The 16,392-nt window shown below is 35.5% G+C and overlaps 1 protein-coding gene and 1 long non-coding RNA gene across 15 annotated transcripts in view; one reads left to right on the plus strand and one right to left on the minus strand.

The window, feature by feature from the left end:
* LOC138325432 (uncharacterized) overlaps window positions 1-13,425 on the plus strand; it is a 36,211-nt gene extending 22,786 nt beyond the window's left edge. For all 4 annotated transcript variants that reach the window (XR_011208780.1, XR_011208782.1, XR_011208781.1 and 1 more), the window contains 4 exons: window positions 1,235-1,578; window positions 3,717-3,799; window positions 9,929-10,165; window positions 12,516-13,425. This is a non-coding gene — a long non-coding RNA (uncharacterized lncRNA). The remainder of the gene's footprint in view (window positions 1-1,234; window positions 1,579-3,716; window positions 3,800-9,928; window positions 10,166-12,515) is intronic.
* The window catches only part of LOC138325431 (single-stranded DNA-binding protein 3-like), a 105,193-nt gene that overhangs the window by 40,345 nt on the left and 48,456 nt on the right, over window positions 1-16,392 (minus strand). For 10 of the 11 annotated variants that reach the window (XM_069271100.1, XM_069271093.1, XM_069271095.1 and 7 more), the window contains one exon: window positions 12,700-12,774. The exons of the other annotated variant lie outside the window; for it this stretch is intronic. In XM_069271100.1, the coding sequence (XP_069127201.1) occupies window positions 12,700-12,774 (75 nt within the window). The remainder of the gene's footprint in view (window positions 1-12,699; window positions 12,775-16,392) is intronic. 11 annotated transcript variants of the gene reach the window in all.

The following is a 16,392-nucleotide window of genomic DNA, read 5'->3' on the forward strand; positions in this document are numbered from 1 at the left end:
TGAATTCCACTCAATATCCCCCCTTCCAACCTCCAAACATTTTCCAGCAATTAATTGCTTGCAGTGTAATGTCATCGACCCTTTGATGGAATACAAAGCAATTTGCCATATTATCCTCTACATGTAACGGCAGAGATAATTGTCCAATCATCAGAACAAATCTCAGGTCAGTTCAGAAAAGCACTCTGTTCGATTTATCAGTAAATGTTTATTCAAATGTGTAGTAGTGTTCGTCCAATACTTTGGTCTTTGATATCACGCTATGTGAGTAGCCAAGAACAGCGTTAAACATTCTATTCATACTAGTTACCCTAAAAACATGCAGCCTAGATGAATCCATTGTAATTTCTCTAAAACATGAACAGGTGCTATCATTAAAAGGTGTGATGAGTGTTGAGTAAAGAGGATTTTAATAAGAAATAGATTCTAACAAAAATTTAGAAAATCATTTAAGTTTTCATGTGAGGCTTGGATACAACTATTAGACTTCGTGCAGTGATTGTAAACATTGCCAGTGAATGCCCAGTAGGATAGCTGATGGAATATTTCATTAGGGCTCAATGCCGACATTAATCAAATCGAGTATACACAGAACCCAAGGCAAAGTCTAATCAGAAATCATTGCATTACTGGCAAAACGATAAAGTGTGTTAAATGATTTACGTTTCTCAAATGGAAATAATTTTCAACATTCATTTAGTTTATCTGTGCTTCCATAACTCCATTAGTGGGACCGATAAGTTAATTTGGCATGAAGTAAATGTCTTACAAATTTTCAATGTAGGGGAAAGAGATAAAAGTAATCTACAAGCATTACCACTATTCATGGATTGTGAAATTGAAAAACTGGGAATACATGACAAACCTGTAAACAGACTGGGAAAGCCGATAGTCGAGTGTCAAGTATCAAATTGCTCAAACCCCAATAAATTTCTCCATTAAAGGCAGAGTTAGTGCAATAATAAATTACTTAATTCAAATCCATAAAACCGTCGAAACTATGGTTAGCCAAATACTTGACATGAATGTATTTTTCTCGAGATAGTAAATATTCCGTTCACTATGTAACCAAAACTATCAATAATATAAAGTGGCCACTCAATGGTGAAATTAAAGTGGAGGGGAGAAAAGTCCTGAAATTGTGAGCACACTACTAGTCATTGTGATTAATGAAGCTAGAGGGTATACTGACAACTTCAATAGTTTAATTCTTGCCTTTCTTTCTATCCCTCAGGGGCACTGTTAATGGGCTGTGAAAGTCTCCATCACACAACACTACTACTCCATGCAGGCAAGGGGACCAAGGTAGTCTGCTCAACACTCATGAATAAAATTCATAACCAGTGTTTCAAGGATATAGTTTAAGAAGACACAACTAAACGGTCAATCGCATGTTTGCAGATGACCAATTATCTGGCTCCGGTTCCCCGGAGAGGCAGGACCGTTTGTAAGATCCTCAGACAATTCAGTTTTTTGGCCAATTCAATTATGATCGAATGGAATTCTACCACTCACAGAACAAGCTATTCGCTTAGGATCATTCCGACAGGATGTCATGTCAGAAAACCGTCCACTGAGGTAACTATCTTACATTTTTTTTACAGGGAAACAATTTCTACAAAGCTTCTGCAGCTTTATTTAACTGTACTTGTAAAACCCTATAGCTCTGTATATGGTTATGCAATTGAGGGAAATTTTTTTTCATAGCCTGTGTTTTTTTTCTTCTTGAAGTATAGTATTTTAATTGCTAACCACCAAAGAGCCTTAGAAGGAATCTTATCTTTCTCCTTTAGAGAACTCTATGGTTTTGTCATTTATAGAAATGTTAGGAGGCCCACAAGGAGACATGCAGGCCTCCCATAGCCTGATGTAGAGTTATCCGGTGGAATTTGATTATAGTTCAAAGTAACACCAGTTAGGCAAGCTGTTTCTTTGAAACCCAAAAGCACAGTACATTAAACCAGCAGTTGAGTCAAGCAATTGCATGTGTCCTACTATCTAGCCTATGGTTTCCCCAAGCTGTGAGTAAAACGAACATACCCTTTTCATCTATTCAAAACTATTTCCAAGAGGTTTATCAAGTCAGTGAATCGAGGAACATCCAAGTTGATGTTGGTTTTCTTTGAACATGCTAATATCCTTCATTTTAATTTAGCTTCACATGTAATGTGCTCTACCAATAAATACATTTCCCATTTCCTCTCTGTGAATAATTTGAGCCGCACTGTAATTTGGCACATTAAGGCAGGGGAATCTACAACAAAAGCACTGGGTCCCAACCCCTCATGTTTGTGAGTGCTCACGTTTTGTTTGAACAAAACTAATCGTCAATAACACTACATCCTGTGCATGACAAGTGAAAATTGCATGTTAAATTCTCAATTTTAGAACTACATTAAGATAGGAGAATTCTAACAACTAGAAGGTTTAAATGTAATTGCTGATGGTTTGTGTCAGCACCTGTTCTGAACAGCCTACCTATACACACTACACCATCACGATTTATCTTCTCATTTATACAGTCTCCTTTCTTTCAAACCTGGCTGATTACCAGTGTGTAATTAAAACTTCTCCAATATCAATAGGAAAGCAAAACCTTTATCATTTCAAATATAGAATAGCCTGGTAGTAATCCACAGAAATCCAATACATTTTAAATGTGGTGGTGGCTAGATTAGGTGGATGGGTAGTGTGGGCTGATCATGAATTAATCATCTTCCAGCAATAACTTAAGACAGATCTGACTTGCCTGATAAATTTCAATTACAATGTAAAAATCTTCTTCACAACAAAAGCCCTGAAGATTCCCAAATATCACATTCCTCAAATCATCCATCATTTTGTAAAGGAGGCTTACTCTGTAATATTACACATCTGAGCGATTTCCCATTAGGTATGTATCAGGTGATACCAGTGATTATGGATGTTAATTAAAATGTCGGACAGCAATGTTGAGGCAGGTGATGTGTATTTGGTTATATTAAAGGATTGAGGTAATAATGCTGATGACTGGTATGATATATTGTATTTCATGTTGATATTTGGTGCTAGGATTTGATAAGCCTGGGGCCCATGTTGATTAAACCCTGTTTTGCCAAGAGAGATAACAAGATTGATATTCTATCAACACAAAGAGAAAGTAATTGTTGTTTGCTGTATAAATGTATAACATACATACACTTATTATGGAAATAATAATGTTTGCTTTATTGCGAAAGCCTGTATTGCAAGGAGATAAGCTACTAAGTTTGTTTTGCAAAAGGAAGCAACTCTTGACCTTGCGATAGAGCGTAAATCACATTAGTCATCATCAATAGGGAATAAGGTCAATTAATTTTTCAAGGTGTATGTTTTTTCCTCCATTAAAAAATTTACTCTGGTAGATAGTTGATATATCAGATATGGAACAAAATGTCTATAGTTCACTTAAGTCACCAGTACTTTTATTTTCAATGACGTTGAATGACACTGGTCAGGTTAAAACTGTCATATCCTAATGGTGTGGTGTTAAAACTTTAAAGATTGACTGTGATGTTTGACACTAGTGTTATAAGCTTTGATTTATACTGTGAAGTCAGACTTGTGTAAACTGTCCTTACATTAGCCGATGTTTATCCCCTTACATAATGTATGCATGCTTACTCATTACTACCACAACCATTAGTCCATTAGCTTCACATTAATTCTCAAGGTTTGTTTTGTTGCTTTCATTTCAGTCGATGATGACTTTTGCGGCGAGGAAATGGTAGTAAAGTGGAGACAAACCTAACATGGGAGACAGGACTTGATCTACAGACAGGTAAGAAGATACAGTATGACACCTAAACAATTACATGTATACAGCTATTTACCTGGCCAGGTAGTCAGGTAAATTATGGATACATTTACACAGGTGTAACATTATATCATGAAATTTATCATGATAATGCTCTTTTTTATTTGGACAATATTGTAATAATCTCTGCCATTTTCAATCCACTTAAAATGTTAATTTGGGCAAGTTTTTTTTTAATAAGATGTTAATTTGGGCAAGTTTTTTTTTAATAAGATGGTGTTGTAATTTCATAAGAGTGAATGAAGCTGGAGCATTCACTGAATTCTCACAGACAATACCGTGGACAAAGGGAGGATTACTTCTTCTTTCTATTTTTTCTCTCACTCAATTTTACAATTGATTATGTCATGAAATCAGCATCTGGTTTGCGATGTCAAGACACTTCCTATAATCCATCTTTGTGAGTTATCAAAACATCACACACATCATTGGAGCGTAATTACGTTTCATCGAAAGACGTTGATTACAGGGTTAGGTTGAGCTGTAACAGACCTTCAGCACGTTACAATAAAATGCCTGGCCTTTTTTTCTCCCCTGGCTCTACTAATTGTAATGTCGTCCTTTCTATACGAGAGGCCAGCAGACCTAATCAATGCTCTAGTTTAAGATTAGCTCAAATGCAAATAAAGCAGGTTAGAGGAGCACTCGTGAATCTATTTTAATTTAGAAACCTTTCAGATGTCGTTGCTTAGATGAAAAAAACCTCCGGGAGTGTGTCTACTCTTAATATCCGGCATGTTCAAAAGACAGGCTAATAATGTAATAGGAAATGAACATAAATATTTCACCATCTCTTGTGAGGCAGGCTACCATTACTTTTAACTCTAATGAAATTTGCACTCGAGTTGTACCCTTTCAACAACTACATTGAAGGCATTGTCAGGGCCCTGAACTAGGGCCATCGTGTGCTTGGCAGAGATCTAGCTTCTCTATATTGTGTAGCTCAGTACTAGTAATTTGGAATATAGCCTTTCACAGCCTTGAAATGACAAGTGATAATTAAGGTAAGTGATTATATCAGATTGTATATCTTCGTCTCAATTTACATGTCAATTTCGTTTTTGGAAGTAAGAAGATTGATGAGCACTATTGTAGGCTCTGAAATGCTACATCAGTGTTTCTTTACTACCTAGAATATAGTTATGAACCATATTCACTTTTATCAGCACTGACCTTAGTAAAATTAATTCAGAAGTTATTACTTTCCATTTAGATATCACAAGTTTTGGATGTTGAAGAAGATAAGATTACTCCCCTCAACTTAATATTTTTGCCCTCCATCATCTTTTCTTTTTGAAACATAATATTTTTTAACTTCTGGCTATGGATACAATATCCTCCCTCCCAATCCCATTATCCCCCTCTTACAGACCCTCACGTTTTATACTCCATTATATATGTTAACACGTATCTCTTTGTAATAGTCGTTTTAAAACACTTCAGACCTTCCTTTTATCAATTTTCACACCCATTTCTCCCCACTACAGACCCCCTGTTTGATATGTCATTAACATGTTTTTCTCTCTATACTAGACCCTCTGTTCTTTGATCTGGGTATCATATAATATCATCTACAGGTGCTGACAGACTCTGGGGAAATACAATATATTTTGTTATTTCTTATACATCACTGTGTGAACAGGCAATTTAGGTTTTGTTTATACATGTACATATCTCCGTTTGAAATTGACATGAGATGCGAGGTTTAAGAGCAGATATTGTATGCAGGAGAAGGATGAGGCATCTTCAAAATGCATTCAAATTTTTGCGTTGTATTGGATGCATTTTGTTGGTAGATTGTGTGCAGCCAGTTGATAAAAGCTGAGCTTGTTGTGTTGTACATTTGAATTAACAGCCATGATATGTTTATCGTGCAAGTTTTGGTGGATGAGACAGATTACTAGGAAATGGTATATATCTGTTGACTGCCTCATGTGGGTTTTGAACTCTGACAGAGAGAGTGGTATGCCACACTAACCAATCAGCCATACCCTAGTTCAAATGACTGATGAACAATCTGAACTAATGTTACAAACTTTTTCATCAGATCAGAAGCCATAGGGAGACAAATGCTAATCATACTAAAAACACCCTCTAGCTCAATCTGTAACTCCTTATTGTTGACATATTCTGGAGTACTGTACACAGATACAAATCAATTAGACATGTTCATCTGCTAGAAAGCTGGGTCTAAATTTATCTGAACTTCATTGTCCCTGATAACAATGGGACTTTCAAACGATCCCTGTAAGTTCTCTATAATTTCCACTACACAGTAGAGGCACTCTGTGGATCTGGACCTAATCTTACTCCAACACCAAAACACCTCAAAGTCAACTTTTATAAATTTGTTTGTTCAGCGTGCAAATAACAAGCCATCCCGTATTAAAAGCTAAGTGGCATTTTCGCTCCCAAAACTTCACATGGGAATACTTATTTTCTCAAAATAGCTTGAAGAATTGAGTGTAAAGGACAGTTTGGAAGAGAAGGCATCTTGAATGAACAGTAGATGTGGTGTCTAATTCACTGTGTATAGGCTTCTCACAAGCAATAAAATGGTCTTAAATGATGATATACACACCCGTACTGGGATACATCATCTTCTGTTTACTGACGAGTGTCAAATTCACTTTATTTAGAAGGCATGATATGCATCACTTAAGTCAAATTCGTCTAAAAAAGCTATATATGATGTATTTTGATATAAATTTAATAAAAATTTAACAGTGATATACGAGTTTGGATGAAAAATAGAACTTATTATTACTATTTTTAAATGGCTGCATCATTAAAATTTACGAATGCCAGAATTCAGCTGTGATGTGCCACATGCCTATGGCTTTCATCTTCAGTGTAATTTTACTTTGTGTTATGTGAAGCCATATTTGATGAAAGAGGTATTACGTGTCAAAACGAATAATTATTTCTGTTACTTCAAAACGCCCGTTCTCTTAATCAGTTCATTAAAATTCCCTAATTGTTCTGCCAGTGGCCTAAATCCATCAAAGGATATTTCAGGGTTTCTAGCTGAAAAGAATGTCTCTATTGACATGTGCAATCTAGAATTGAAGCCATTTGTAGGAAGCCATTTGTAGAGTTATAATCCAAACCATTACCAGCTTGGAATCACCAAGTATGATGGATTGAATGTTTTCTAGGTAAAAAAATATTAAATGCATTGAAGTTAGGTTATGGATATCATAAAGACCATAACAACACTTCTAAGTGGTTTTGCTTTTGGAGATTTTGCTAGAACTGGAAACAGGTTCATTCTGGCTAAAAGGATGACTGATTCTATACTTGATTGTGTTAATAGCTCTGTTGTGATAATGAACATATGTGGTATAGAAACTTTTTTGTGTACGAAAAGATACTAGGAAATTTGGTGTTTTTGTGTACTTTAAGATAACTGTTGTGACGTTAGCCATACTTTTCCTGTTTTCCTTGAAAGTACATTTATCTCCAATGGACAGGTGAGACATTTCATCTTTCATATTAAATTTCATGTTTTTCATTCTTCCTGTATATGAGGTAATGAACTGGACAAATCCATGAATTTTCACCATCTGGAGAACATCAGTTATAATTGGTATTCTGTGAACTTTTTCTACCTTCACAGAGAAGAGTTCTTTTTGTCACTATGGAAACAGTAGTGGTTATAAAATGGTGTTCAAATTCTAAAATTAAGGAGGCATCTTCAATGTCAAATACAAAGCAATATCACAATAGCTTGTATCATATCATAGCAACCATGTTTAAACTTTTAGGCAGCAAGTGAATATGTCGAAAAAATACAAACATTCTGACAAAGTGTTGACTGCATATCACATTTTTTTCTTGTTTCGCTGGGTTATCTAATGAAGTTTTTTTTCCATATGTTTGAAACAATCCAGTAACATATTGCTATTTTCACAATCCTTTTTGACAGTTGAGACTGCCGGATGGGGGGTGGGGGCTATTGGTACAGATTACAGGTCAAAATGAAAACATAATTTGCAAATGTTTGGAATCCCTGGTAGTGTTGTTGATGGACTAACTGTTGCTGTACCCTGTCTGACAGAGTGTCTGCCATCTGTTTATAGTATACAGATATCCAAATGGCTTCCCGGGGTTGACATGCACACCATGTAGCAGGAAATTGATTCCCAAGATCCCCACCGACAATGATGGCATACAAAACATTTGGCCAACATCTCAAGCCCTGTCTTGGTATGCGATTGTTACTGTGTAATCTCCCATAGAAAAAGTTTGGCATAAATCTTATTTTGTGTTCTGATTACATTTCATGCTTTAACTACAGAGGTTTCTTGATTCATGGCAAGAGACAATTATCCACGAGCAGATATTCTGGGCACATCCACGTTTGCTTCATCAGAATCTCAAATATTGGGAGTCTTTTCTTCCACTGCTATCCATTATGGATAAAGCAGCTCCATTCCCTTCCGGAGATGTCTCCAGGATAAAGATCAATGCCATTTATGACAGAGATTTTTTCTATAAACAAAATCAAAAAAACATATCAATTTTCATATCAGAATACCCCTTGACTTGAATTGTTTCTGGTTTTTACCATAAATTCTATCTGGCTATTGCTTAGATTTAGACCTGTCAGCAGTACAATCTTTGCTTCCCATTTGTAATGGTAATCTGCCTCTTCCTTGAGCTTCTCGTGCAAGGCTTTTCGGCAGTATGAAGTCAGTTTATTTACCTAAGAACAGATCTCAATATAAATGTTGTCAAGTCATTAAAATCAACTGCATTTCTTTTTCTTTTTCTCAAACTTAACAGCATATAAACATTCGACACAATGCTCTGTGGGGAAGTCGGGGGAAGTCATATGAATCAGGCTATTTCTGTGTATGCTTGCATTTTAATTATCAATAAAATTTCAGGAAATATAAGCAGCCAACTACAGGAGCGTACTCCCATGAGAAGAGCTTGATTGCTTTCCTCTATCAGTGTATACATGTTATTACAGTTTTCATAAATTTTAATTAGAAATATAGAGCTCTGTCATTTTTTATGCGGAATTACACTGTAGAGGAATATTTTCCAGATTTCCGTGTAAGCATAATGGTAGGTAAAAGTTAGATGTTAATTACAGTTCTAATATACATAGAACATCTGCTACGACAGATTGTAACTGCCACACAGAAACATCAATTCAGCCCACCCTCCACTCCAAACTCCTTAAAGCCTACTTCCCTGCTTTTCCTGATATAGTAATACACTAAAGATAATGCATAAAAAGTACTGGCAGAGATAAAAAACAGAAATTTACACCGCATGGCTTTTCCCATTGGTATCAATGTCAAGATATCTTTTGTTGAACTCACCACATTTCCATCAATCCTGGGAGATTGTATGAAAATTCAATCAAAAGTTCACCTTCGTGTTTATCAGATGTTGTGGTTTTCTATATGGATTGGGCTAGCTTGGTAGTGTTTTGAGTTCCTGGGACAAGGCAACTCCCTGAATGGATTCACTCACAATCATAAATAAATAGTTATTGCTTATCATTCCTGCACTGACGTAAATGTGGAACCCTGAGAAAGCATGATCTATGTGGAACTCTGGGAAGGTTAGTCTTCCTAAAAGTATTCCTTCAAAACCATGGGAGACACATTGAATGTGGATACCAGGAGAGGAGGTCTATTGACATTACTGTGGAATCCTGGGAAGGCATTTTAAGCTGGAAACATTGAAAGGGTCCGCCGCTTTAGTCCCAAAAGAGGTCAACTATGGTATCTTGGGCAGGCTTGTTAAATATGAAACCATGGAAAAGTAAGCATTGTAGTCACCAGAGACTGCTAGGAAGGCAATCTAGATGCTGATAAAAGAGGAACTCTGCGAAGGTATTACTAACCAAACTATGGATATCTTGAAACAATCCCAGCAGGCAGTACTTTGGTGCAGGTAAAGTCGATAATGACACTGTCCCCTTTGAAATAAAATCCAATACCAGCAAAAAGTGCCTGCTTCAAAGGCACTAAATGAAAATGCAAATCCTGCTTGTTTATTCAATCTGCTTGGTAATTGCTACTTGAAACACAATATTTCTGATTTTTTGTGTTCTTTTTTTGTGTGTTGAAGGCCATTACCGCAAGGCTTCTGAAGTGTCAGGGAATGGAATCAGGCATTAACGAGAGCTCAAGAAAATACATATTGTTTTCAAAGGAGATGAAAGAGCAGACGTTCAAATGACATTGATTGCAATAAGCAAGTCAATGGGTTGTGCAGCTGCTCCTGACTCCAACCCCTGATGGAAACCGGCTAGGAAGGAAGATCAGGGGTGTTTAAATGGACTTACATTGAGCTAAATGGTGTTAGGTGAGTGAGCTTTTTATGTATATGTTTGAGACACCTAATAGCAGTCATTACTTTGCTATACTGCTATAGAGCACTTCACCGATAACAAATATCAAAACGTAATATAAATGTTCACAAAGGGACATTACATAGATCAGAAAACCAGGCAATGATATCTACTTGTGTGTCTGTTTGATAAAATGCCATTCCACACCAAGGATCATTCATTTTCTGTACTTCACCTTTCTGACACCAATAGCAAAATAAAAGAAACACAAGTCGATTGCAGATGGATAGGTTTTCCTTCAAGCATTTTTGCCATCAGTAGCAGACATTCAACAGCTGTTATGATAGCTTATTTCACCTCTGAATACTCATGAACAGTCGCAGCCCCCTCTGGTGTGAGCTTTCTTTGACTGGTGGATTACTTCCCTTGCTGGCACAGCTACAACATTCCCCAGACGTTTCCCACATTTCCTCAAAGAGACATGTTCATCAAATGTCTCCATATCAAAGAAATAGATTACTAAGTATCAGAACAGACATAAATCGTTTATATAGCTGTGGAGTGCCTCCATCTTTATCTACACACAAGTAGATACCATCATATTAATTGTCCCTGCCGCAGTCTAGTCTTAAGATCTGAGTGCTTTTAACTTTAATAGGAATTCATATTTCAACATCATCCATGATGTCATATCTCCTATAGATGCCATTGCCAGCTTGTCTTAAAGCATAGCTTATAAGCCATGTTTTATGTACAACATTTTAACTGTAAAACTAATGGGTAATGGTATTGATTTTTATCACACCGTTTGCAGTAATGTGGCGATATTATCTGTAAATATCTTGTTTAATTGTTCCCTGAAGGCTTTCACTATCAATTCTTCATAATTGTTTCAAACATCCGACTTCCATTTGATGTAAGGCTTCCAGGGTAATCTCCCTTTGTTAAATATAGCTATATTCCAGATACCGGTAGTTGTAAGTTCATTACTGCCATAGGTGAAAGTCTAATATCTATCCATTATTTTACAATTAAGCATTATTTACAAACACTCTTATGTCAATTATACATAATACTGTTTTCACAAATCATTGGTTCTTTTCTAGTCCACCATTCAGTTGCTTTCCTCCAAGTCCAAAGTTTCAGTAGGCAAGGAAGAGTTGTGTCCCTTGCCCACATGAGAAGCACCAAGTACACTTGTCAAATTTGTACAAGTTGTCTCCTCTTGGTTCACTCTGTTAAGATGTATCGTTTGTTGATAATTTAGCCATGGTTGCATTACACTCCTTCATCATTCTTGACTTTTTCTTTTCTTTAATTGATCATACAGATTGCAAATTGCGTTGATTTCAATTATGTCAGTATTTACTTAGTCTAATTCAGACTTATTCAGAACTGACTGAAACATCTATTCCTAATTTGACTCCTGTGCTGACCATCATACAACGTCTTGACTCCACATTCATTAATGAAGTTTATCTCACTTTCTTGAAAAGAAATGTGCATAATCATCCAGCAATTTCTGGACTAAAATCTTTTTTATTATTCGCTCAGTCTTCTTATGAGGCACCAGTTAATATGTCAAAAAACTTTCTTAATTGATTGTCCACAATATTACTGGTCAGTCTAGTAATTTATAACAGAGACACAGTAAGTAGTTTGAAGATGAATTTATTTACAGTTTTGAACTGAAATAAAACCAACATGGTATAATGAATTTAAAACTTCCAAATCCCTTTAATGTATCAACATCATCGTTACCTCCCCTGATTATGAAACTTCAACATATCAATTTCATATTTAATACCTTTAATATTTTCTATGAATGAAAAATTTAAATCCATTCAAAGCGCAATAAGGCTATATAAAAGCTTAATATATATAAATACACAGGAAAAAAAAAAAAAAAAATAAAAAAAAAATTTAAAACCTGTTGTTAGTTATAAAGTAATATTGTTAATTTTTATTCCAGTAGTTTTGGTAATATGTTCACAACATCAAAATTGAAGGAAAAATGTTAGAACATAAATGAAATGAAAAGTGGGTTATGTTCTTTACTTGTAACTGGGTTTAGCTCTTCCAATATGACTTAATCAATTACTATGTAAATTAACAGTTGGTGTAAATTATCTCATTAATTACCACTACTTATTATAACTTTTATAGCATAGAACAATCTGAATTAACACCAAGCATTATTGTTTGTTACAAGGGTGGGGTAAAAAGTGAAAACCATAAACAGAAAGGTTCAACAAAAAAATTGCAATCTTTTGAATTTGAATTGCTTAAATTTATATTATTCATATAGAGTACGTATGTTATATTGAAGTTTAACTGCATTGCTTGGTTTCTTTCGTCCTGCAGAAAGAAGAGGTGGCTAGGGCAGGAGGCGAGACTGATGAGGAAGAAAAAGATGGTTTAGGATGATTGACAGATGGGAGGTGTGGCCAATAGCAGGAAGCAGATTACAGAGGCAGCAGCAGTAGCACAGGACAAAGGTCAAAGTACAACAGTTACCACGACGACTAAGGATACGAGTGGTACTCACTTGATTAGGTTGGCCCTGCATCATCCCCGGGTTGTGTTGAGGCTGTGAATGAGGGGACGGCTGGGAAGCTGGAGGCTAGCAAGACAACGGGCGCGTCATTAACGTGTCGACAAGACAACAGTAGTTATTATGTCATAGTCATACAACAATAGGACTAAAAATAGGTGTTCTATAGCATGTTGTGTCAGCCTTGTCAAACTAATTGTGATAGTATCAGCCTTGTCAAACTAAGTGTGATAGTATCAGCCTTGTCAAACTAATTGTGATAGTATCAGCCTTGTCAAACTAAGTGTGATAGTATCAGCCTTGTCAAACTAAGTGCAATAGAGTCAGGCTTGTCGAACTAAGTGTGATAGTGTCAGGTTTGTCAAACTAAGTGTGATAGTGGCAGCATTGTCAAATTGAGTGTGATAGTGTCAGCCATGTCAAACAAAGTGTGATATTGTCAGCAATGTCAAGCTAAGTGTGATATTGTCAGGCTTGTCAAGCTAAGTGCAATAGTGTCAGGCTTGTCAAACTGAGTGTGATAGTGTCAGCATTGTCAAACTGAGTGTGATAGTGTCAGCATTGTCAAACTGAGTGTGATAGCGTCAGCACTGTCAAACTGAGTGTGATAGTGTCAGCATTGTCAAACTGAGTGCAATAGAGTAAGGCTTGACAAACTGAGTGTGATCGTGTCAGAACTGTCAAACTTAACCCTGAGAATATAAATTATTGAGACATCTTTGTGAATTGTAACTGTCATCTTAACAACGTATGTCACAAAGACAACAGACACAACTTTCTAAAGATACATGTCACCAAGACAACAGTCCAAAGATATATGTCACCAAGACAACAGTCTAAAGATACATGTCACCAAGACAACAGTCTAAAGATACACGTCACCAAGACATCAGTCTACAGATACATGTCACCAAGACAACATTCTAAAGATATATGTCACCAAGACAACAGTCTAAAGATACCCGTCATCAAAACAGCAACCTTGATAATAATAAACTGCCTTCAACATATAACAATAACTTGTAAACAAAGATGTTATCATAGAGAAGAAATATGTCAATAAGTATCACCACAACCTAAGAATAGCGCTAAAACTAAACACATCAACAAGTCTGCAACTGTAAATACATTGATTGTAAAGTATTAAGGTAATAAAATGTCAATGTCTGTCAAGGAATTTAGACTGAAGTGAAAGATATATAATGTTGTGTACAGCTTAGAACAGTCCTGCCTTATTGTGGGCCAAGCTTTGTACATGCAAGTCATGCGTTATTTGGTGTGTAATGCATGTAGTGTTTCTCATTAGCTGAAACAGGCACAATAATAACATCACAAAGTTAACACACTGAATAACGCATGGACTTGCTGCAGCAGTTAAAACAGGACAAAATAACACTTTAAGACAGGACAGGCGAAAACGCCACCATGCGTTTCCTAAAATAGACAGATGTCAACATGCGTCATCTAGAAGTGTCTGCAGGCTGTGTTTAGAATTCCATATAATGTCAAATTCTACAGTGTTGCTATAAAAATGTGCATATTAAGTTCAAATATTCCTGTACATCACAGATTTCTATCTGAACAATTGTAGCATTATTTGATACCTGTATCCATACAAGTACAAATTGTATTTCATTTTCAAAAAAATATTTACAGAAATGAAGAAAATATCTAGAAATGATATAATTTCTGTCAAAAAAGTAAAATCATAAATAAGTTTTATATCAAAATGTCCATAGACTTGTTGTGTTTTAAGACTTATAAGTCTACAGTACAAAATGCATAAAAAGTGAAAGTAGATTACATAATCATTTACATACTGAAACAAGGATTAGAACAATCAATTTTTGCAAACAAAAAGACAGATTTATATGGAGAAAAAGAAGGGGAAAAAAGCAAAGTGCTATCATCAAATAAGGAAAATATTTAAATTTAGATTACACATGTATAGTGTAACTAGACTAAGAGTGAGCATAACTACATCACTACAGCTAAATAGATATGTGTACATATTATATTGGTTGTGCAAATTGAAAGCAAGAGCCAGGGTAAGGTGGTTATAAAGCTTTGGATCTATCAACTACAATACAGGGAGACATGTAATTATACAGTGCAGAAGCAGACATGTTAGTAAGTCGCAGGTGTCTCTGGCAGGGACAAAAGATGATAATGCAATATGGACAATGGGAATGATTGACTGTAATAGCAAAAGGTAGACTCAAATAGAATGATGAATTAGGCCAAATGAAAAGAGAAGAGGAGAAAAAGAATTCTGGACAAAGAAAGGGGAAAAAAGTTATGATGATGATGTAAAATATTCAGCAAATAAATTTACAATGATACACTTGAGTCAAGGGGAATAACTCTTCAAAGACTAACCAAACACTGGAGAAAATTTTTAGCAAGAGTTATCTCTCTTTACATGAATGGATAGTAATCATTGGTAAAACGATGAACAGGAAATTTTATTTAATGGTTTCACTTAACGGAAATTTTTTATTATTAATGTTCAATTCATGGGTTCAATCTTCAAATACATTAAGACTAAAAACGTAGATCTAATTGGGTCAATTAATACAGCTGTAGCAATACAGTTGGCAGTAAAAAGCCAAACTCGTTAAAATGCTGTCGGTTCACTTGATCTCTTGTATTCGCTATCACAATATTTTCAAGTTAGTTGATAAATATACAACATTGGAAAAAGGCATGTGCAAAAATAAGCTTTGAAATGTGAATTCTAAAATAAAAGAAATTGGTACAAAGATCCCACACTGACACTTAAAAACTTAATAGTGCTATATTTGTTAGAGAAAAAACAATATGGACAAATCCAGCTACAGGACAGAAAAAAAGGATGCTCATTTGTTTTAATTAATGAGAAATCTAAATACTATGGATGTTAATCTACATGTATTAGTCTGGATAGATCAGTTCTAAAAGTGATGTAATAATCACATGATATACAATAGAAGTAGAAAACGTCAGTTTACACTTGGAGTGGTCTCCCCTGATACATGCATTTTCCTTCACCAAGACTGGATAACTGTACCACTGTTTGCTTATAGAGAAGACACCACAATGCTGACTCAATAACTCGAAATAACCAGACATTTCACTAAACAGAAAGTCATGAACATCAAATGTCCCCTAATTGTAAAACCACAGTGGTTAATATGTCGGATATTCTGCCACGTTTGGATGGCTTCCCCCCCCCCCCGACCTTTTGATAGAAGTTATAACCACAATCTCTCTAAAAAAGTAACTACTAACTCCTTCACAACCCCCCCCCCCCTTTTTATAATGGACTGGTCTAGTCTTTGATTTAGAAGAGCCTTAATGTATATCAAGAGTTGAATGAGTTAAATGTCCTTAAATACCCATGCTACATATTGGAGACAGAACACAAAACAAACTAAATCCTGAATAATGAACCAATTGCGTCTCTATTATTATTAAGAACAACTCGAAAATTGCAAGATCAACTACGACAACACACAATACCTCTATTTGACCTTTAGAAGTCACCTTGACATAAGAATCTATTAGTTTAATCCATTTAAACATAGGACACAGAAAATCTGCAAAAATCAGAGTTTAAATAATGATGAGATTTCTTTGCCTAATTAGAAATGTTTGAGTCTTCAAAAATATTTAAATGCATTTACCCACCAAAAGCTTTTTTGAAAA

The sequence above is a fragment of the Argopecten irradians genome, chromosome 6, assembly GCF_041381155.1.
Source record: "Argopecten irradians isolate NY chromosome 6, Ai_NY, whole genome shotgun sequence".
NCBI lineage: Eukaryota > Metazoa > Mollusca > Bivalvia > Pectinida > Pectinidae > Argopecten > Argopecten irradians.